General features: G+C 53.6%; 1 protein-coding gene across 1 annotated transcript; it reads right to left on the bottom strand.

Annotated features, from left to right (window-relative positions):
• Window positions 1-674: 674 nt before the first annotated feature.
• On the bottom strand, window positions 675-23,777 carry VPS37A (VPS37A subunit of ESCRT-I). Its single transcript, XM_020976754.2, is given in 13 exon segments — window positions 675-2,063; window positions 2,467-2,547; window positions 2,944-3,087; window positions 5,681-5,749; window positions 5,831-5,889; window positions 5,976-6,103; window positions 13,879-13,949; window positions 14,421-14,615; window positions 14,617-14,644; window positions 15,720-15,817; window positions 16,731-16,845; window positions 20,892-20,966; window positions 23,569-23,777. Coding segments are annotated over 12 exon segments (1,272 nt in total). The 3' UTR covers window positions 675-2,063.
• Window positions 23,778-23,867: the final 90 nt, after the last annotated feature.

The raw sequence follows: 23,867 nt of genomic DNA, 5'->3' as shown, positions 1-23,867 counted from the left end.
GCTCCTGCTATGGCTAAGGGCACACAATTACAAAATCACTGTCAAGCAGCCCCTCCTTAAAACTAACCTCCAGTAAAGCTGACCAGGAGGAGGCTGAAGGTAAAGTCCTCGTTCGTGCCCACCGGGGACAATTCCAATGACCACTGCCCAGGTTTCCCTTGCCTATCTTCAGAACCTAAGCTGACCAAAGAATCTCAGAATTGAGACCGCAGGACAAAGGTCCACCCCATGCCTGTACAGGATTTCCTCCCCATCCCACCTCTCACTCAGACTTTGACTGAAGTAAGGGAGGGGAGCCCATCACTGCCCCGACAGCCCATTCCCCTTTAGGACTCCGATGGTTGGCAAGCCTCAATGGGCTTCTCAGCATTGCTCACGACTGGTCCTCATCCAGCTCTCTGGGGACAAGCATAAGGCTAATCTCTCTTGCTCTCGAGAGCTAAGCAGAGGTACCTTGGCCCTGATTCTTCAGGCATGATGCCAAGGTCCTTCCCTGTCCTTGATGATGAGGGCCCGGGTCTGACCATCTCCTTGCCAGCCCGAGCCCCACTGAAGGTTCTGGCTGCCAGGTCACACCTCCCTACAAAGATGCCTAACTTTTTCCACAAGAAGGAACAGTCCAAAGTATGCGAGGGTTTATAATGACAAAAGGTAACAAATGCATTTAGTCAACCTTTACAAGAAAAGTGTAAATGACTTTTATTTGTTCATGAGATCACAGAGAGCCCGCCCTCACATCTTACACAAGTTGGTACATCCTCCCAGAGATGCCCACAACGCCTCCTTACATACTAAGGCGCGCAGAGGTCACAGGCCTGACCCAGCTCACCCAGCGAGGCTGTGGCAGACCTCTGGCTTCAAAGCCACTAGTGTTTCCACCACCCCACACTGCTCTCATTTAGTCTCCAATTAGAGGTAAAACTCACTGATGAAAGGTTAGGGAAAAAGTGATGGGGTTGTCTGTGTCCTGACTTCCCTCTGCAGAGCCAGAACACATACCCAGTTTTTTTTTCCTGTTTCCCCTTGTGTAATGAGCTATTTAGAAAATCCATTTCTAAATGATCCAGCCTAGCCAGTCCTACAGGATGGCTTCATGTGCAGGGGCCTTGTCCTTCTGGACACAGCCTTCATTGAAAACATCAAACCAGTACATTTGCAGGGCAGATGCTGGCTTCAGAATCATTCGTTATATCCTTTGTGATTTCAAAGGTGCAGTTCTGGGCCCTCCTCCTGTCCCAGGTGCGGGGCCCACCTGGCCAGATGCATCTTCACCTTCCTGCTGCTGTGGCCAGAAGCACACAACACAAAGACAAAGCCATGGCCCGAAGCGCGGCCAGCCTTCTAGGGATGAGCCACCACCTCCTGGAGGTCTGTGGGGCTGCTCCGTGGATGACTGAGGGTCAGCCCCCCCCCCAGCCAGGGCCAGGCTGAGGGGGCTCCCAGGGGCCCCCAGAGCACAGGCCCCGAGTTAGTCACCACCACACCACAATGACCCGCTGGAGGACTTTATACTGACTAAAGCTGGACATATTGGCATCACTCAGGAAGAAAAATGTTCCTGAAAGATAAAGGGAACGTGATATTTTAGTGATCACTATCCCAGATAGTAACTTTTTTAAAAAAAAAGATTGCAGGAGGAAAAGGAAAAAAAGGCCAAGACTTTCTTTATAAATAAACCAGTCCATTTCAGTTAAAAATATGAATTTAAAAGAATATGAATTTATAAAATACTTGAATTTATCCAAAATTACATGCATAGGTATTTAATTTCTAATAATCAGGGAGTAGCAGCAGAAACTTAAATATGGTAAAAGACTTTATCAACAATAAATACAAAGGATATTTTAGTGCAAAGAGTGCAGAAGGATTTTTCAAACAAAGATAATAAAAGGCATCCTAATTTGTACAAAATCAGGCCCAGCTCTACGCAATGGATACAGTTAATCTCTATTACACAATACAACCATTAGGATGAAATGCCTGTTAGCAAATCACATCTATTGCAAATGTGCTTAATTGGGACTGTTCATTCTTCTCTTGGCAGTTCACGTGTTCAGGAAAATCTGCAAAGAAAAAACCCCTCCAATTTACTAGGGATGCACTTCAGACAATGACACGAGGGAAGTGGCTCGCTCCCTCCTGAAAAGCCTACGGGGCAACATCCTCAGCCCAGCCCAGAGAGCAGAGAACAAAGTTTGCCCAAGAGAAGCCTGCATCCAGCCAGCGGGCAAAGCCCCACCAGCATCAGAAAGAACAGGCCGGAGCTCGACTTGCAGCCCAGCGGTCACGCTGAGGAGGAGAAGGCAGGCTGGGGGGCTGGTGTGTGTGTGCCAGGCAGGATGGAGGGGATCTCCTCGGGAGGGGAGCCTGGCCAGGGATGAGTGTGAGGAGGAGGAGGAGGAGGAGGGTGGGGGGATTTGACAGGAAGGAGGCCCCCCACCTCCTCGGTGGACGCTCTGCCCTTACCTAGAGGGGAGCGTGGAACTGGGTGTGGGTAGCCATGGCCTGCTGAAGCTTCTCCTCTTTGGCTCGGCGACAATGGCAAATCTAGAGGGAACGTGGAGAAGGACCCCGAGTCATGACAGCCCAAAGTCCCCCCACTCCCCGAATGGGCCTCTGGGCCCTTCACCCTCCTCCCTCCAGGTCTGGTCTGTCCAGTCACAATAAGACACGAGACAAGCCTTCCACAGCTAGGAAGACTGAGCAAAGCTCTTGTCCCTCTGTAGCCGGGCAAACAGACGAGCGGTGGTTGGGGGCGCCATACAAGGGGGATGCGTGGCACGGGGCTCATGAGGACACCCCTGGCCGTCAGCGTCCAACTCCCATGGGCTACCCCACGCCCCAGCCTCTGCCGACCCCAGACACGCACCCCCCAAGGCAGCCAGCCAGCCGGTCAGTCGTCTGACCCAAGTGACCAGGCCGTGGCCACACACTGGTACGTACGGTTCTCTTCTCCATGAAGCTGCTGAGAAAATCATCTATCTCCATTTTGCCCTCGAGGAAGTCCTCGGCGAGGGTGTCTGACTCCTCTTCTGCCTCATGGGCCGCCACCTTCAGCCTTGCCTGGAGGGCACTAGCACTGCAGCTCTGAAAGACACAATGGCATTGGGGACTGCGGAAGAGAGGAGGCGCCCCCCACCCCCCTGGATGGACAGCACATCCAGAGCATTCTCAGAGGTGACGCCGGTGACCCTCCAAAGTCTTTTAGGAAGCACAGGCTTTCTCAAAGGCAGTGGGATGAAAATCACGTCCCACTCTGCACAGTCTGGGGACACTTGGGGAGTCTCGCATCACCGGACCGGGGTGGCTGCTACAGCCCCTTCCTTATGTAAGAGCCCAGAGGGGCTGGTGCATGGCATGCCCTGCCATGCCAACGGCAGGCCCCCCAGGCAGGAAGAGTCAAAACCCATCAGGAATCTTGTGCTGTTTCCTCACAGATGGAGAATGAAATGGAACCGTCTCACTTGGTGGGTACTGAGGATTCAGTGCAGCATCAACAGCACAGGAACCGCAAAAACACAGATATGAAAATGCTTAAAAACCGAGAAACGCGCCTTCCAGAGTGAGTTGTATGTGCCCAGAAACCCATCCTTGCTGCAAGGGGCCTCCCCTGCCTTCTCCACTCTCTCCCTACTTCTCCCCCCCCACTCCCTCTCTCTCTCCTCTTACCCCCCTCCACTCTCTCTTCCTCCTCCTCTCCTCTATTCCCTCTCTCCTCCTCCCCCCTTCTCCACTCCCTCTCTCTCCTCTTACCCCCCTTCTCCACTCTCTCCCTTCCTCCTCCCCCTCCCAACTTCACAACAAGCTTTTCCTCTTTTTCTTTCTCCACCTTACCCTCCCTGAACAAGCCTCTTCTTGCTCCCATCCCGCCAGCTACCAGAGTTACCTTCCTCAAGTCTGCTCTGACCAGGCTATTCCTCGAATCCCAGGACCTTTGGCGCCATGGAGCCCAGACTTCCTTCCCCTGGCACTTGTTGGTCCCAACCCAGCTTTCCAAACTCACTTCCCTGCACCCGGCCTCCGTTCCGTCCAGACCAGACCATGGCAGTCCTCTCCTGCCCCCACGCCTTTGCGATGCTCAGTCTGCCTGCCGGATTCCCACCAGCCTTCATGACCTAAGCACCTACTACCCAGAGGTTCTCAGGGAAGTACAGGGGACACTGCTTGATAGGGAGAGCCCTCTATGGTCTGCTGGGGAACGGGTACAAGTAACCATTCAAAGCAAGGACATAAAAAGGATGCAGGAGAGGACAGAATGAATGATCCTCTAGGCACACTCCCTCAGTGAGAAGAGGGGGCAGGGCCTTAACCTCAGAGGACCCCACACTCACCCAGACCAGCTGGGAAGGGCAGGAAGTGAGCGGCCCAGCCCTGAGGGCTGCAAAGCCTCAGTCCCTCCCAACTTCCCAGACAGAGAAGAGCAGAGTCTGCTATCCCCTCACCTACAGACATAACCCTCTCCTCAGGAGGCCCCCTAATCATGTCAGAGCCCCCCAACAACATGGCTCCGTCGCCTTGCCTGCGGCTGCCGTCCTCACAGCGCCTTTCAATGAGCCAACAGGAGAAGGCAAGTCTGCTGTGCAGCAGTGTAAACTTCCAATATCAAAGAGCCACTGTAGCTCCAATAAGGCTCATCCCTGGGCCCAGTCTATTTTCACTCCCTCCAGTATCAGTGAGGAGAAAGGACGGGTCTCACCCTCCTCAGGAGGCCACCAAGATGGAAGGGAAGATGCAAACAGAAAGGAGGCCAGCGAGGACGTGGGAGGGGAGGGCTGCCAAAGCCGGGCCAAACTGGGGTAGACTGGAGGTAGAGCTGACCAGACTTAGCAACTTATCCAACGTGGAGGGGAAGGCAGCGCCACAAACAGAAATGGCCAAGGCTGGAGAAGAGCTGGGTTTGCGGGGAGACAGGATAAGGACTGTTCTGGATACCAGCATGACTGGAACATCCACGTATGTGCTCATCTACCCATACGGGCACGCTGTCACCTGCAGAGCTGCACTGGCTGAGCACAGGAGCGCTGAGCACAACTTCAAGGACGGCACACACCAAGAAGAGTGGAGGGTCCAGGACCCACCCTCAGGGCATGCTCACACGAGCGGAGAGGGACAAGGGCTAAGGAGGTACCATCAGGTGGGCAGAAGAATGAAGAAAAGACAGCATCCCGGAGTCCAAGGAGAACCTGGACGCGCATATGTGCATATGGCCACACCCAACTACACAAGGCAGACACAAGCTAACCTGGGGGAAAGGCACCAGAGGTTGGGGGGTGGGAGATGGTGTGAGGAGGCAGAGGCCGAGGCTGAGGCCCCATGCAGGAGCTGGAGCTGAGGGTTCCTGAGACTGGCTGGGACAACACCCTCTGAGGCCAGAACGTGGCCCTGGAGGGGCCTACTGTGCAGAAGAAGGACTCCTTTGATCTCCCAGGCCCTCCCAGATCTAAACCCCACAACCCCAAGGCGGCCCTCTGCCACTGTCCTTCAGGGTCCCCACAAATGACTTTGGCATCAGGCTGTCCCCCAGCCCTGGGGCCGGCCGACGGGTCAGACAGACCCACCAAGGCTCCTGAGATGCGCTGTGGGGCTTTCACTGTCCCATCCTTCTCACGATGCTGAGGAAGGCCACAGCGGGACCCAAGGTCAAGAGAAACCAAAAGCCACACAGAAGACAAAGTCCTACCTCGCTAAGCTCATGCTGCCTCTGCATCTTCTTTTCAAAGCCTGACTTCATCTGTGTGAGCAGCTCATACTAAGGAAGAGCAAAAAGAGCGTGTTGGCCCCTTTCCGGTCCCATCCTTGGTGTGTTCTCCGTGAAAGTCAATGCACTGACCTTGTCGAGGACCGTCTGCCTTTTGGCTTCCAGGCTGGGCTCCAAGAGGAGATTTTTCCCTGCAAAATTAAGCCAACGTTTAAGCCAGTATCCAATGCACCTCTCGGGAAGCCAAGCCAGCGGGGGGAAGGGGGAGCAGACTCACGGGCAAGGTCTTCGATGCTCCTGACCAGCTCGTCCTTGTCCGCAAGGACCTGCTTCAGCTGCGGCAGAGTCGAGAACTGCTGCAGGAGTGCTTCCTCTTGCTCATTCATGTCCGTCAGCTGCGACAGGCTGGGAGCACCCGGGAGACAGCGGGTGAGCGCCCGGCCGCTGCTTCCTCCCCTGTCAGCACCCGCCCCTCCTCCCTCTTCCTTACCCCTGCCCCCTCTGTCTCCAGGTGCCCCACTGAACCCTCTTTCCTTAGTTCTCCTCCGTCCTCCCTTCTCTGGGCCCTTTAAGGCACTGCCCCCTCCTGCTTCTGCTTCTCCCCAACCACCGGGGTTCCCCCAGGCTCCACTGGGGCCACCTTCGCTCTAGACCCTCTTGCTTGATGGTGTTGCTGGGTGCCACGGATCCCACCGAGATCTCTACGTGGCCGCACATCACCAAATGCCCTTGGAGCCCCACAGCCACCTGAAACCCAACGTGCCCAGGACAGACCCCCCTCCCGGTCATCAGGTCATCAGCAGTAACGAGTAGCTCCCGTCACCGACTGTCCCGCATCTCCCGAGGGCGTTGCCTTCCTGCTGGTGACATTCAGGTGATTCTTGCCCGGCCTGTCGCTACAGCCTTCCTCAAGACTCTCCCCTACAAAGCCATCTTCCCATCCCAATGATCAGTAAGCCCAAGAGGCTTGTTGTCATGCTGAGGATCATCCGCTTGGCCGTGAGGGCCCCTCTCCAGCTAGCCTCTCCCCTACACCTCTAGCTTTCTCCTTCAGGCGCCCCTAGGTCTGGCCACACCAGCCTTCTGGTCTTTCCCAACCCTGACTCTTGGGTGGTGAGGTGGAACAGGGCTGGTCTGGGAATCAAAGGATTCACATTCCAATCCTCCCTTTGACAGCCACCCCATGTCACCATGGTAACACCTAAGCCAGCAAGCCCAGCAGAGCAGGAGGAAGCAGCCCAGCCCTCTACAGTAGAGAGACGTCTCCGAGAAAGACCGAGGGATCAGAGAATCCAAGAAGAAACAAGAATGAGTCATTTTTCTAGCCTGCGACAGCTGAGGGAAACAGCCAGCAGGAAATGCCGCCTCAGGAGTCGAGAGAAACATGAAAAGGAAAAAGATACTTGAGTGCTTGGAAGGGCCCACATGATGGCGCATTCCCTGAGAGCCCTCAGGTTACTGAGGATTGTGGAAAGAAAGACAGAGGCACTGGGAGGGGTCTCCTTATATTCTGATGAGCTTAAGAGAAAGAACGGGGAGGAAAACACTTACCATTTCACTGTAATCAAGACACATGAGAAAACTAGGGCCCCTGAGCCCCTCTCCTTCCCCTATGAACCCATCAGAGGAGGTCAGAAGACACCGAGTGAGGCGTGGAAATCCATTCAACTCCAAAGGGACACATGCGGAACTGGGAAGTGGAAGGGAAGACGACACACGGAGGGACTGGTCATAGAGAAAAGACACCAGCGTCGCAAGGGTGGAGGTTAGGAGAGTGAGGTCTGGACAAGCGGACAGAAGCACATTCACCATCCCCTGCTCGTTTAAAAAAGGCCCGAAGCAGAGGGGAAACAAGGATAAGAGTTCTAATGAAACTATAAGCCTATAATTTTGCTGAATAAATAAATAAATAAAACTGATACCACACTGACACCATTTACCAAGATAAGGGCAAAATAGACATGTGACCTAGATATCCTAAGAGACGGAGATACCCTGAGAAAACTAGAAGAACATGAAACACCTCAGACTTATGGACAGGAAAAGAATTTATGAATAAACAAGAAACAGACCATTAGGAGATGTAGAATGGGTAAGAACTTTTACACAAATAAAACCAATGTAGCCGGGATCATAAGGAAAGCAGAAAATTTGGGAAAAAATTTATAGACAGTTTCTCAGATGAAGTTCTCATATCTCAAATATACAGAGAACTTCGCCAGATTTGAGAATAGTCATTCCCCAATTGATAAATGGCCAAAGGATATGAACAGGCAGTTTTTCAATGAGGAAATTAAAAAATACAGTTACATGGAAAAAAACACTCTAAATTATTATTATTGATTAGAGATATGCAAATCAAAACAACTTTGGGATTTTTTTTCACACCTATTAGATTGGCTAAAATAATAGAAGGGGAAAATGACAAATGCTGGAAGGACATTATCGCACCTACCATTTTGGAGAATAATCTGGAAGTGGGCCCAAAGAGTTATAAAGCTCTGACCCAGCAACACCACCATTAGGTCTGCTTACCAAGGTGATCAGGGAAAGAGATCTTCATGTTTTAAGTTATTTAGAGCAGCTCCCTTTGTGGTGGCAAAGAACTGGAAACGGAGGGGATGCCCATCTAGCGGAGAATGGCCAAACAGGTCGTGGTGTGGGATCGTGAGGGAGTACTACCGGGCTGTACGAAATGGTGAGCTGGCCGGTTTTAGAAAAACATGGAAAGACGTGAAATGACGCAAAGTGAAGTGAGCAGAACCAAGAGTGCTGTATATGGTAATAGCAATGTTGTTTGAAGAATAACTGCAAATAACTCAGCTATTCTGAGTACGACAGATACTCAAATCAACTATGAAGGACCTATGGTAGAGGATGCTATCCAATTCCAGAGAAAGAAATGATAACAAGAGAAGGACATGCAGTGTGGTTTTACATAGATTTGTAAATCTGCATCAAACAGTGTGGGGGGGGGGAGGGAGGGAGGGAAGAAGGGAGGCAGATAGCCTGGAATTTAAAGCATAAAAAAATTTAATTAAACAAGAACAAAATGCAATACCATAAATGAAATGGATGAATATTTATAAAAGTATAAAATGGCCTAATTAACGGAACAGAAAATAAAAAATTTAATCCAATCAGAGGAAAAGAAAGTGAAGAAGCGATAAATAAACTAGCAAAGGAAAGCCCCCAGGACCAGATAGGCTTATAGGCAAATTCAAACAAATGATCAAAGAAAAATTAATTCTATTGTTACATAAGCTGTTCACAAAACTTCTAACAAATTCCTTTTTGATAAAAATATGGTCCTGCTTCCTAAATAAGAGAGAGACCAAAAAAGAAAAAACCACCAGGATGGAGTTATCCCAGGAATGCAGGGCTGGTTCAATATGAAAAAAATTATAAACGGTAAAATAATGATTTTATTAAGAGACACAGAAGTCTTCTGAGGAAAAAAAAAAAGCATAAACGTCTGTAAACACACACACAAGAACACTAAAAGTAATGCAAGAAAGTGACTTTTCCTTAACGTGGTAAATCGTATCTAGCTAAAACTCAGAGCCAGCATTCTGCGTAAGTGGGCTGACATACATAAACTCCAGACTTTTCTAAGAGGCTCAATGAAAAAGCAAAGACGTCCACTGTGCATCATTATCTGATACAGTGCTAGACGTGCTGGCTAGAGCAATGATGGACTGGCACTGTGGATAGAATGCTAGGCCTCAAGTCAGAAAGGCCTGAGTTCCAAAATGTCCTAGCTGTGTGACCTTGGACAAGTCACATAACTACTAGGTGCCTCACTTTCCTCATCTATAAAATGAGGATGTAACATACAAGTGTCCTTGTCAGGTACTTGTAAGAATCAAGTGAGATAATTATTGCCCGGCACGTTGTAAGTACGATATAAATGTTAACCATTGCCATTACAAAGAAAAGAAAAAGAAATTGGGGAAATAAGCACAGAAAAGGGGAATCAAAATGATAGTGGTTTTTTTTTTTTGCAGAACAGTAATTTCCACAAAGTTGAAGTATATAAAATAAATAAAAATCAATCAGCATATTTGCACATCACCAACAAAACTGAGGAGGAGAAAGAGAAATTACATGCAAGGTCACGACATGATAGATAAAATAGAGGGGCATCCACTGGAATCTATCTAAAAGTACAAGATGTACTTTATGGAAATAAAGACAAATGCAAATGCAAATGATGCAATGTAAACGGGCCGAGCTGATGATAAAAATGCCACTGCTAAATTAACTCCCACATTCAGAGAGGGAGGGAAACAGCAGCACAATTCAGCCGAGGACCGACCACCCGAGAAAGAAGCTGGCAGGACCCAGCCTCAAGCCACCACAAAGTGCAATCACATCCGAGTCCTAGGACAACAACAGGGTCACTGCAGAACAGATCGGGCAGTGACCCGGCAGCAGGAAGGCAGGCAGAGCGGCCCTGTATGAGATAAAGCCTCCAGCGAGGCCCCCCCCCGCCCATCCTGCCCCATGGCTCAGGACTCCCCCTTCCCCTTCCAGATGCTGCTCCCCTCAGCTGCCAAGCCTGCCCGATCACCCCCCCTCAACCCTCAGCCAAGACTGCAGTCACCTCCAATGCCAGGCTTTCAAAGGCCCGCCTTCCCCAGTTTCATTCATCGCCCTGAAGGCCAGGACCCAGTGACAATGGACTTGCTGCCCCTCACACAGCAGGATCCGGCCCCTGTCTGACCATCCACCTTCCTCGAGGTTCCTTCAAGTCTCAAGAAAGCCGCGGCTTCTGCAAGCACCCTTCTGGGCCCCTTAATGACGGAGGCCTTCCCTCCCGGATAATCCCTGGTTTATCCTATAGAGATCTTCCCCAATACATCAGGAGGTCCTTGGAGGCAGGGACTAATGTTGCCTTTCTCTGGACCCAGCACAGAGTAGACACTTAATAAATGCATGCTGATTCAGTTTGGGATAGCTGGCAGAAATCAGGCATAGACTAACATCTTAGGCCATAGATCATTTAAAGGTCACGTCATAAACAAATCACTTAACCCTTCTGGACCTCGGTTTCTTCATCTGTAAATTTGGGGGACTGAGGACCCCACACAGGCTGCCATCTCCTGCCTTTGAAGAGGCCGTCTGCCAGGCCAGAACATCCCCCACCCCACGGCCTTCCAGAGCCATCAGTAGGAGCACCACCTGATACAGAAAGCTGATCTTCACACCTGCCGTCACCCCCAGAGTAGAAGTTCCCGGGCCTTCATTTTTTACATGGTGTCCAAGGGGTGCGCCCACACCCTGTGGCCCAGCCAAACTGGCCACACAGGGGCCACTCCATCACCATTTCTGCCTTTTGTCTTCACCCCTGCCTCTTAGAATGCCTTACTTCCTTAGCCATTCCCCAACTGACAAATGGTCAGAGGATATGAACAGGCAGTTTTCAGAGGAATAAATTAAAGCTATCTATAGTCCGCATGAAAAAAGGCTGTAAGTCACTAGTAATCAGAGAAAGCAAATTAAAACCACTTTGAGGTACCACCTCACACCCCCTAGATTGGCAAAGTTGGCAAAAAAGGAAAATGACAAATGCTGGAGGGGATGTGGGAAAACTGGGACGCTAATGCATTGTTGGTGGAGTGTGAACCGGTCCAACCATTCTGGAGAGCAATCTGGAACTATGCCCAAAGGGCCAGGATACTGTGCATACCCTCTGACCCAGCAATACCACTGCTAGGTCTGTAATCCATAGAGATTTTAAAAAAAGAAAAGGACCTATCTGTATAAAAAAAGTTCCATTAGCTCTTTTTGTGGTGGCAAAGAACTGGAAATAGGGGGGATGCCCATCAACGGAGGAATGCCTGAACAAGTCGTGGCCGGACTGTGAGAAATGACCACGGGGTGGTTTCAGAAACACCTGGAAAGACTCACATGAACTGATGCAGAGTGAAGTGAGCAGAACCAGAAGGCGGAGGCTTAGGGCGGATGCCCACGGTTTAGCACAGCACCTGGCAGCTCACCGCGTTATGTCCTGGGCAGCGCTTCCCAGGCAGGGGACTTCAGTGGGCACACGCTTTCCACAAGCCCCAGGCTGAGCGGCTCCCTAGCAGGGCCTGACCAACCTAGAGGGACAGCTTCCTGTGTCTCTGTACGCCTGGCACAAAGGCACTCAGCGAATGACTGTGGACTGACGATGAACACAGGAAAGGTGGCCCTTTTATTCACTCAGAATCTTAAGCGGAGTCCACTCAGGCGCTACGTTGCTAACATAAAAACAAAAGCAAATGAATTCTTCGCAGCTTTCTCCTTGCTGATCTTTGGAATCACTTGGGAAGCAATGTAAACACAGCCTGGCCCTGGCCCTCCCACCCACCTCGGCTGACCCACTAACTGCTTCACTAACAACTTTCTTACGCTTCGAGAGAAACCGATTTTTCTGCTCCTACCCACCTCGTAGGGATGGCACTGTCAAAATAAAAGAGAGGAATCGAGCTTTATAGGTAAAAGGAATCGACTCAGATGTGCTGTAATTTTTTAAAATCAAAAACTGCAAACAGATTAATGGAACGTCCATTTCAAAACATTCATTCTGTGGCCCTTTGTGATGTACATCGAAGACCAAAAACATCCCAGGGCCTCTTCAGTGAAAGCTGTGATTATTCCAAAGAGACAGGCCTACCAATCTCCACGAGGAAAACTAAAGGAAAGAAAAACGCCTCGGCTGGCCGGTCACACAGCCCGGACATCAGAACACGCTTGGTTCAGGCGCTGGGCCTGGAGGAGCCCACGATGGAACAGAAACGAGAATGCTGGGTTACACCCTGCTTTCCTCCGACCACGTCAAAACGACCCTCCATCTGTCTGGACACAAATGGTCTCGTCCTCAGGCTTCAGACTGATGTCTCTCCGTTCTTCCCTGTGTCTCCCATCTGGTCTGACTCCTCCTGGGTCACCCCCAACCTGTGGCTCCAGCCCAAGGTGTGGCCATGGGCCACATCTCTGCTCAGAGGGCTACTCCCAGATCACCATCACCATGTGGTATCCTGGGCGGGCTCTCTTGGGGTCTCTGGGCCCCACCACCACACCGTCCATCTCTCATTCCTGGAAAGTTCCCGGGAATCCATTTCCCCTGGCTCCACTCAGTGTCCCTCACCGTTACCACTCCTGTTTCTGTGAGGATATAAACTCCCTGAAGACAGAGACTGTCTTGCCTTTTAAATCTGTGAACCCTTCACTTGGCACTGTGCCTGTCCAGCAGTAAGTACTAATCTGCTCGTGTGTTCATTCGCAAACAGAGCAAATTTAACACATCCAAGAAAGACCTGTCTTCCCCAGCCTACCCTTCTTCCCAAACCTCCTGTTTCTAAGCCACCAGTTCCTTGCCCTAACGTGTGTGTGGGTGCCTGCACAGCCCTCATCCCTCTTCACCCAGACTAAGGTGGTCTCCCCCTATCCCCACCCAGCGCAGCTTCCAAAGCGAGAGACCTTCAGCACAGGCCCCACCATGTCACTCCCAGGACTCTGGAGCGTGGCTAGAGCTCCCGGTTAAGCACGAACACCCTTCACGGCCTCCTGGGCCCCGCTTGGCATGCCAGTGGGGTCAGATGCAACTCCCCTTCCCACATCTCTGATCTGGCCAAACTGGGGGCTTGCTGCTTTACACCCATGAGCTCTACAGACCCTCTAGTTTCTTCCAAAGCCCCATCCGGCACCAGGTCCTACAGGACACCTCCCTGATTTCCCTATGGCCTGGTCTTTATTTTGTTTGGACTTTGTAGGCCAGGACCTAGCATATCCTAGGTGCTTAATGACTGCATGCTGTAAAGTTGTACACTGACCAGGCCACAGTCCACGAGGTAGACTGATAGTGGCTGCAGAAAGAACTCCTAACTGTCTAATTTTATGGAAGGACCACCACCCAAGCCCTCCCTCCCTGGTCACCTCCCGTTTCCTGTCTGAACCCAGTTTGCATGGAGCTGCTGGCCCGGCATCTGTCCCACCAGCCTGAGAGCTCCTGGAGAGCGGTGACCATCTATGCCTATCTCCAGATGCCCCGGCCCAGCCTGAGCATGGCTGGGCACACAGTAAGTCCTAACAAATGGTGGCCGACTCCCTGCGGTGGGCTGAGGGCCACGTCTCCTGCCTCACGCAGGACAGATCCGTTGTGTATGACACGTGGCGTGACGACCCGGGCTTACCTGAGCTCAGAGAGTTCTGGAAATGCATCAGGAATATCAGGCATCTTGTAACCACACCCGTTTTGGCCTGTCTGAAGGAGGTTACGATGCGGTTAGACAGCTCAGGCTGTCACAACCCCTGTTGAATCCTCTCCACCCTGCCACGTGCTCACGGATGTAATACGGCTGCAACGCTACAGAGCTGGCGCGTTCCAAGCGCAGCGGCCACAGGGTCTGAGCATTCTGCATTCAGCTCTTTTTGAGGGATGGCTGATCCCACCTTAGGCCAGCCCTCACCCAGATTCTGAAGCAGCAGGGCCCAGGATGCGTCAGGAGCACCGGGTCAAGCATGCCAATGCAGCCCTCCTCCTCCCAAGCTGAGCATTCTGGGACCGGCTTTCAGTTCATTTTGGTTTTTCCCTCTTCTGGCTTTTCCCATTCCTACTCTTGGCAATACAACAGCAATCACCGGCCTGAGAAAATCCTGGGGCCGATGTATCTCTGGGGGAGAGCCTGGGAATTCTGCACACCCCCCCACGAACGAGTCAGCCCAGGACACCTACCAGCATCGGGGCATCTGTGGTGGGAACGGGCAACGGCAGGCTGGAGAGGAAACCATAGGAGGGAGCAGCAGGTTTGGGTGTGGAGTAACTCGAGGCCGGAGAAACAGTGTCAGCAACCGGGACAGAAGCCATGGGCCTGCTGGCTTCTTGTGGAGAATAGGAGGGGAGAAACGGAAAACCCTGAGCAGCATAAGGGAGGCATTCCTGCTGGGCCACCGTACAGGCTGAAGGGAAAGTAAGAGGCCAGAAGGAGGTTAGAAGCTGCCCGGGCCACAGGACAGGGCAGCTCCTCGAGAGGCCTTCTGGTGAAAGCCAACAAAGGCGTCTAAGCTTCTGTGGCAGAAATACGTCTCTCGTAACACGGTGTCCCAAGTACGGACAGAATGACTAAACGTACACTTGGCTCACACCGTGCTGCATAGTAGGAAGCCGGCTCTCTAGTTCTGCCAACGACAAAGCTCTGCCTTATTCTGAAGGGGATTTACACATCAAACAAAAAGCCTCAGACAGACGCACCCTATCATCCCTGTTTTACTGAAAGGGCCATGGAAACCTTCAGGAGAACAAGGAGACTGAGTCACAGAGAAGAGTGAAATGAGGCTGAGGATCCTGGTCGCTCAAGTGCAGAAGCTGGCCACGTGGTCCAGCAGCTACACCTGCTGGGCCTGCAGTCAAGAAGACCCAAGTTCAAATCAAACCTCAGACAGAGAAAAATGGGTCTGCACCTGCTTCTATAAAGGGCGATGCTTCCCCAACAGAAGGGGATTTCTCCCCTTCGATCCCTGAAACCATATCATGTACAATTTCACGCACCATATATCACACTCATAAAGCAACTGAGAGCCATTCGAATGCTTTTCTTATAGCAATCCAGTGAGGCAGATGAGCGAAAACCGTGCAGGACGCTGCTTGAGGAAACAGCCTTCTCTTAAACTCAGACCAAGAAAACCCCACACCCACCGCCAACAGCGTCAGGAGAGACGGGCTTTCCTGGGAACACTGGTTAAGGGAGGGCCGAGCCCCTCCTTCAGCAGGAGATTTGGGAACCAGGAAAGCCATGTGGGAGGTGAGGAGCTGTTGAGGGAAGCAGGGATGTATCTCTAAACACAGAGGAAAGTCTGCCCAAACCCCCAACTTGCTAGAGTCACTTTATAAGTAGACTTTGCTTATTTATGAAGCATTATTTAAGTTTTTATTATTCATTAAGCTTATTTATATCGTGTCTTATCTATTTTACGTTATTTTATACTTCATATATTACTATTTGTTAAGTATTACTTATTAAGCATTTATACTTACTACGGAAACGTTGAACTGGGAGCCAAAACTGGAGGGTTCTTCCAAAACTCATCCAAGAGGCTCTGAACGATTTTCCCCAGGTCTGAGTGCATGGTGAACTGAAAAACGAGGGCAGCGCTATTTCAGGCTATTTATAACATCTCTTTGAAAGAACACGCAGGGCTTACCGGTGTTCAGCCCGCAGAGTTAGGGTAACTTCATGAACCCCTCGCTCTTTAAAGTGGGGGTTTCTCCCATGACAAAGGACAAAGCTCTCTAACAATCAGCAGTTTTCCAGACTTTGGTGGTCAAAAGCCTGGCTTCTCCACCCCCACCCGCTTGCCAGGCAGATCCCTGGATGACACACCTCTGGGACCACTCGTATTCTCAGGCTCTTGTTTCCTCGTGGCCTGGCCTTCAAGAATGCAGGGTCACCTCCATGGCCCAATGAGGCACCAAAATGCGGACAGACATACAAGATGCAGGGTCCACAGAGGCCAGTGCTGCTGACCAGAGGTAGGTGGACCACAACTCACAGACTGGCTTTAAAATGGGTTTGTCGGTCAATTGCTTGGGACTCAGCCACGTCATTGAGAGCTGAGTGGGTCCCAGACCATCCCTCAGAAATGAATCAGAGCTCAAAGAGAGCTGTTCAACCCTTCAGGGGTCAATTTTGAGGGTTGGTACACTCAAGGCACAGTTCCTTAGGTGAGCCACGTAGGGAGGTACACTCAAAATTACAATAGGGGACCGCCTGATTCCAATCCTTCCAAGAAGCAAAAACAAGGGTCTCTGAGACCCAGAGGTGCAGAAGAGACAATCTCCTGCCACCATGGTGCTGGTGACAGAAAGAGAGCAAATGCAATGGAATTTATCTGATGGTTACAGCATCAGAGCAGAGCTGACACCTGGTGGCAGGACGCCTTCCCAAGCCCCAGCCTCACAAACGCCACATTTTAAGCTCATTTCAGGTTAACTGCTCTTCAGCAGGGCTCCCTAATTTATCTGGATTAACCAATCCCGTATACCTACATTGTTTACTAATGGACAGGTAACGTACACTCCATGTTTGTCCATTAAATGATGTCGTATTGGAGGGTAAACACTGATCACTGGTTTTTCCTGAGGAAATTGAGGAGGAAGGAAGCTAGGGGGGTGAACAGAAGAAAAAAGACATGGTAAGTCCTCCATTCAACACACACAGTCCTCCCAGAGCTAGGCAATGACAGCTGAGCCTCAGGATGGCCGCATGGGAGCCCGAGGCCCCAGGGTCAGCAGCTGCTCCCTGACAGCGCTACTTCGCCCAGGCCTATGGGGTCCGGTGTTTTCCACTTCCCACGCTGACGGCAACAGCAGCACCCAGAGCCTCTGCTGTTGGCCAATGCTAATGTTTTTTAATGAACCAAAAACAAAACATGGAAAGGTTAAAGTTTGGCCAACCTGACCCTGCAGTCAAACCTACTACAAAACTGTCCAGTGGAGGCCACTGAACCTAGCCATCTCAGCAAAGCGAGGAGCAGAACTGGCGGTGGCCCCCAGGTCCCTCCCTTCCAATACCTCCAGACCGGTCGGTGGTCAGTGCTCCCGACTCCTCTGTCCCTCCCTCTTCCCACCCCCACCTTTGGGCTGACTACATTCCTGGCTCCCTAACTTGCCCCCAGACTAACCTCTGGCCCTACAGGATGGCTTGCCCCATCTGACCCACCTCCTTTACCTCCACGACAAGGCTTTCTCCCCCCTCTCACCCCATCTCTTTCTACCTTTTTCTCCCCTTGGAACGTGCCCCCACCATGCTGGTGCCCTTTTCCAATGCCAGGTTCCTTCCAGGCCCTCCATGTTAGGGATGGACCCAGCCATAATTTATTCCCTTCCCAGCTGGGCTTCTGACTCTCCGGCCTTTGCCACACCGGTCCGCCCCCCTTCAGTTGCCTTGGCAGCGTGGCCTTCCCTTATTAGAAGGTAAGCTTCTCGAGGGCAGGATGTGTATCTCTAGGGCTTAGCACAGTGCCTGGCACATAACACACACTTAACAGATGACTGCCGCCTGCTCCTTTTTGGCTGTCTACTCTGTTTCTTCCAGGCCTCCTTCCCTGTAAAGTATGGGACTGTCCCTCAAGGCTCAGGCCTCTTCTCTCCACTCTGTGACCAACAGTCCGCACCAGGCCTATGGCCCTCCGGAGCTGAAGGCCCCACATTTCCAACTTTCTGATGGCCATCCCGCCGGCACCTCAAACTCAGCACATTAAAACCTGAACCGTTCCTCTTCTCCCCTTCCTCCTTTCTGCCTGTCCAGCCTGAATGACCATCCTTACAGACCCCGGCAGTTTTAGTTTCTTGGAATTTCTGATTACCTTTTGACTAAAGGTAGCCTGAGAAAGGCCTGAAGGCCAGTGAGTAAAGTGGCCAGGGGCACATCTGATCCTGATGTCACAACACTCTGGAGCTATGAGTGTTGACCCATCTACTCCACCAGCCGGTGCTGACCATTCTCCTTCTGCCTGTCTGATGGCTCCGGCTAGTCTCCTCTGCCAGCTCATGTTCCACATCACACCCTCTCACTGTGGGTCTGTCCCACAGCTCTATTCCAGGCCTCAGTGAGACGGGTCTAGCCATCCTGTTATCCAGCTGCCCCCGGCGCCCCCCCCCCGTTTCTGCTGAGCACATCACCATTCTTCCAATCTCCTAAGTTTCTGACCTTGGCATCATCTCGGACTTCTCCCCATGTTTAGTCAGCTACCCAGCCTTGCTGACTGCACCTTTTCAACATCTCTTGCACCTGACCCTCCTCTCTCCCCCTGCCCCCCACAGAGACCACTGTAGTGGAGGCCTTCTGCAGCTCTTACCTGAACAGTAGCAACAGCCTCCTCCTTGGTCTCCCTGCCTCCCCGCCCTAGTCCCAGGTCTGACCAGGTCACTCTTCCATAGAACCAAATTCTTATGGCACGTTCCCACTACCCACAGAACACAATGGGGACACGTGTGTTTGGTCTGCTCCAGCCCAGCCCTTCTCTCCATCCCTCACACACAATGCTCCAGGCCCCGCCTTTGCGCTGTCTCTCCCCCACGCCTGGAAGGCCTATCCTCCTTAAGCCCTCTCTTTCTGAGGGTGCAGCTCAAGAACTCTGCCACTTTCCTCTGCCACTGCTAGTGCCCTCCCTCCCATACGACCTTGCACTTAAACCACACCGTACACACCTGCAGGTGGTCCATTTCCATTTATACTGTATCTGTCTGGACCCATCTGGACCCTCTCCCCCATCAGAATCTAACCCTCTGGGCCTCTAGTTGGTGATGGGAGAAGGGAAAGGGAGGGAGTGAGCCCCAAGCCAGCCACGTTGGCTCTGTCTCCAGAACATCTGTCCCGGCCCGTCTGACTTGTCCGAACCACTCGCTTGCCTCCAGGCTCCCCCTTTTCCAATCCATCCTTCTCATAGTGGCCAAAGCTGGCTTTCAAAACAGGCAGCTCCCATCCCATCCTCGCCCTGGCTCTGAGATTTTCAGTGGCTCCCAACTGCCTATGGGTAAGAGAACACTCCTCAAGAACGTCCATCTGAGCCCAGTTTGGGCTTTTCTGTACCCAAGGATTACACACTAACTCTTGGGTCAGCTGTCCGTGGACAACCGATTCAAAAGCCCACGGCGGGTCTTGAGGCCAGGAGGAGAAACCGGCCTGTGATTTCGTCACCACGGCAGGAAGCTCCTTCACCCAGGGCCATCCCAAGAATCTTCCTCGGTTGAGGCAGATCTAAGGTTCCTACTCCTGTGACGTGAGGGGCGGCATAGCGCGGAGAGGCACCCGTGAGGTCAGGAAAACCCGAATTCCGATCAGGCAGCCAGCTGGCCAATGAACTATCATCACGTGCCAGGCACTGTGCTAAGTGCTGGGGACACAGAAAGAGGCCAGAGAGAGCCCCTGCCCTCGAGGAGCTCAGCCTACTGGGGAGGTGACAGGCACGCACACACAAGCAAGCTATCTGCAGAAGGGATGGGGATCGACCAGCAGAGGTGGGATTTTAGCAGGGCCTTAGAGGAAGCCAGGGAGGTCAGCAGTTGAGCAGAGGAGGGAGAGGGCTCCAGGCATGAGGGGAGGTCAGAGGCAATGCCCAGAGCTCAGAGACAGAGGGGCTTATTAGCTTGAGAGCCAAGTGGCAGGAGCCACTGGATGGAAGAGGACGTGTTGGGGAGTGCAGGGCGAGGAGGGGATTAGGGGGTGAAGGGCTCCAAACACCAAACGGGGCATCTCCTATTTGATCCCGGAGGCAAGAGGGAGCCTCTGGAGTGTACTGGGCAAGAGGGGGACATGTTCCATGAAAATCACCTTGGTGGCTGGAGTGGGGAGAGGCTCAAGGCAGGCAGCCCCCCCAGCAGCCACTGCAGTAGTCCAGGTGGGAGGTGATGGGGGCGGGACCGAAGCAAAGAAGGGGGCATCCGAGAGACGCTGCCAACAGCGTGGATCTGGGAGGGGAGAGAAAGTGAGGAGCACAGGTGCCTCCTAGGCCCAGAGCCCGAGGGACCGAGAGGACGGTGCTGCCTTGACGACAGCAGGGAAGGTAAAGGGAGGGCTCGGGGGAAAGACAGCGGGCTCTGGTCTGGACACGCCAACTGCATGTCTGAGATGGAAGGCAGCTGGAGGCGTGGAAGGGTGGGGCAGGATGGGCAGATGTGGCGATGGGCACAGGGATGGGGGCTGATGAGCTCCCCGGTGAGGTTGTGCAGGAGGAGAGGAGGGCCTGGGGCAGAAGCCCGGGGTCACCCAGTGAGCAGGCGTGTCCTGGACAAGGAGAAGGATGGTCAGACAGGCAGGAGAAGCCAGAGGGGGAAGAGCCTTGAGGAGGAGAGCCCCGCGCCCACGGCCGCAGAGAGGTTGAGGGGAACCGGGGCCCATGAGAGCACTGACAGACCAATGTGGCATGAGGAGGCCAGAAGACAGATCATAAGGGAGTGAGGAGAGAACGTGGGGCACCTGCTGCAGACACCCCACATCTCCAGAGCCTCCATTTCCTCATCTGGACGACGGGGATGATGCCTGTAGTACCTACTTCACCAGGCTGTTTTTCAAATAAGTTCTATGTTTTGTGACCTATAAACGTCAGCAAAACGCCCACAAAACACCAAAGGTTAGCAGAAATCACCAATGAAGGGGCAAACAGCCCAGCCAGCAAAACAAAGTGCAAAACACAACAGACTACTTACATATTAATGTTAATTGTAAGGTTGTTTACCGTGAACGGTAATCTGTATTCCACGTCTTTCTGTATTTCAGCTATGCTGTTGAAAGAAAATAAAAAGAAAAACATCATCAGTGTTGGAAAGGAACAAAACCCCGAGGGCTTGGCCATCAGGCAGTTCTCAAAGTGCCCAACCATAGCCGGTTCCCCACCCTGGTCACTGTCCAACACTTGGCTAGTGGAGGATAAAAAGGCCTAGTCCGGTAGCCACGCCATTCCCCTGCAGGGCCAGGTCTCCTCCTTGAAGCACTGCCGGCTCCCCTGACCTGTTTCACTTTTAACAATATGCTCCAAATTTCCTCACAACTTGAAAGGAACCTCCCTGGCCTCGGGCTGGCAGGCTCCACTCTCTCCCTCTTTTCTGAAAACAGGGCCCTCCCACCAGGCAGGCCCGGCCTTTCCTGGGGTCTCTGACAGCATGCAGCAGTCCAATCTGCCAGCATCAACGCGCCCTATCTTCTGTTAAGCCCCAGCAAAGTGACTGTGTTCCTCTTGTCTGGCTGTGTAAACCCAGGCACGTGTACATGTATGCTCGTTCCCCCATCCCTCCTGTTAGCGTGTTCCGGGCACCTGCCCTGGCTCGCCGGAGGGTCTACAACATAGTCTGACTCTATCTGGACACCACCACATCACACATCCATCTGCTACCCGCTCTGGCCTCCACCTTCTTTCTTCTCTTAAAGATCTCATCTGCTCGACATGTTCGCTGAGCATCCACGTTGGTCTCTTCACACCACCACTCATTCTCCTGGTTGTCAGCCTGGACCGCATCCCATCCCTCTCAGGCTCATTTCCTCACGGGATCCTGCCTCTTCTCCCCCTGAATACTTTGAAACCCGCTCTCCCAAAAGCCGGGTGGACACCAGGAAGGAGACTAAAGACTAGAGTGCGAGCAGACACCGGCTAGAGGAGAGCAGAGGGCAGCTGAGGGGGCTCCTTTTTCACTAGAGCATGAGTCAAGGATCTCCCTTGAAAGAAGGCGAGAAGGGGTGGCCCAGACACCTTGAAGAGACATCCCTCTGCATGAAGGGGACGCAGGGAGCTGTGACTGCAGGGGCACCTTCCCTTTACTTTACTGCTAAGTCCTGGCAGAAGCGCCTTCAGGTCCGGCTCGTTTCCATGTTTTCTTTGCATTTGTGGGGTGCAGCGAGAATTCTAGACCACCTTAATCCAACCACATAAGCTTCACTGTTCTCAAACCCCTTATGTGAACTGAGGTAGTACTTAAAACCAGCCATAAGAGAACGGTTTCACTTCCTACCCAAGGCATGCCCATTCACCAGGCCCTTTTCCCTGAGGACCACAAAGCTCCAAAGCCACCTCCAGACCCTCCAATGCCCCACGGCCAGCCCCCTTCTGGCCATGGCAGGCCCACCCCCCAGCGCCCGATTCTTCCCGCTCTGAACCCTTCGATTCCTGTCCAGGGCACGCCAGGGGCCCGGGCACTCGGGCTGGCAAGCTACGGGGCGGCCTCTACCCCCCACTTGCCCACCGCTGGAATCTTGGGAAAAGCCCCTCCTCTCCAACCACCAGTCACAACCCTAGTTCAACACGGGTCTAAGGTCCCTGTTGTCGTTTTCCTGTCTCTGCACTCCCGGCACTCGGCATGCAGTCGGTGCCTAAGAAATGCCAGCTCCCTCTCCTGGCCAATCTCTCCGCTGCCAACACGATGGTGGTCCAAAACAGGGTCGGACGGCGGGTGCCCCGCTCACTAAGCTGCCGTGGCTCCCCACTGCCCCCGGGATAAATTAAGGACCTGTGGGGAGGAGGGGAAGGCCTCCAGGCTCCTCACAGCCCCCCGGGGGGGGCGCCCGGAGAGCAGGGCTGCTCTCACCTTACCGCACGCCCTTCCAAAGCGCAAGAAAGGTCAGAGCACACAAAGAGCCGCTTAGGAGACCCCGGACGCGGCCGCCCCTCCGAGGACGAGAACCTGCGCCCCCGAACACAACCAGCAGCCGGGCCTGCCCCCGAGGGGGGTCCGCTCTACCCAGGGAGCGTGCGCAGAGCGCTCTAGGCTGGCCGCGGAAGGGGCAGACGAGAAGGGGGATTCGGACGTTCTGGGAGGCGGAGCCGGGGACACAGCCCGGGCTGGAGGGGGCGCCCCGGAGTCTCCGAGGGCTGGCAGGCAGACCCCCGGGAGAGATGGCCGGGGGAGCAGAGGGCGGGGCGCCGGCTCCCCAGGGCGGGCTTCGGGGTCCTCAGGAAGGTAGCAGAGGCCGCGCCGGTGGGGGAAAGGCCCTCCCACGGCCCTCGGTCCGTCTGCAGGACAGCAGCCGCGTCCAGCCCCCGTAGGGCTGAAGGAGGAGGAGCCGAGTTCAAGTCCTACCCCGGCCCCAAGCGAGAAACGTGGGGCTGTGTCCCCCCAGGGAGACGGCAGCCCCCGCCTCCCTGGCAGACCGTGGAAAGCTTATCTTAGGGAAGAAACTCCCGAGGGGCTGCCGCACGACCCCGCGCCCCCTCCTCTGGGGGTCACTGAGGCAGGGCCACGACAGGTCCCAGCTCCTCCTCCGGACCCCGCTCCGAGGCCCCTAGACGGAAGAGGACACTGAGGCAAAGCCTCGCGCCGGGACCCACGGACACGCCCGGGCCGCCGGGCCGGGAGGGGGAAGAGAGCCCGCGCCTTTGCCCCCGCCGGGCCTCACCTGGAGTGCGCTGCGCGCAGGGACTCGATTAGCCGCTGCTTCTGCTGCTGGAGGCTGGTAAGACCCCCCGCTCCGCCCCCGCCGCCCCCCGCGCCTCCGCCCCCGGCCGCGGGCGACGCGCCGCTCTTGCTCAGCGGGAAGAGCCAGCTCATGCCTGGGCCGAGGCCCCCGCGAGCTCGGGCGGGCGGCTTCCGGGGCCGCCGGGGCATGTCAGGCCGCGGGGGCTCGGTTGGTCCAGGAGGGGGCCGCCGCCGCTCCGCCGATGCTCCGCCGCCTTCTGCGCCTGCGCCGCTCTGCCT

The sequence above is a fragment of the Phascolarctos cinereus genome, unplaced genomic scaffold (assembly GCF_003287225.1).
Source record: "Phascolarctos cinereus isolate Bilbo 61053 unplaced genomic scaffold, phaCin_HiC Scaffold_9;HRSCAF=440, whole genome shotgun sequence".
Lineage (NCBI taxonomy): Eukaryota > Metazoa > Chordata > Mammalia > Diprotodontia > Phascolarctidae > Phascolarctos > Phascolarctos cinereus.
The sequence above is the reverse complement of the archived record's forward strand: the minus strand, read 5'-3'. Positions and strand labels throughout refer to the sequence as shown.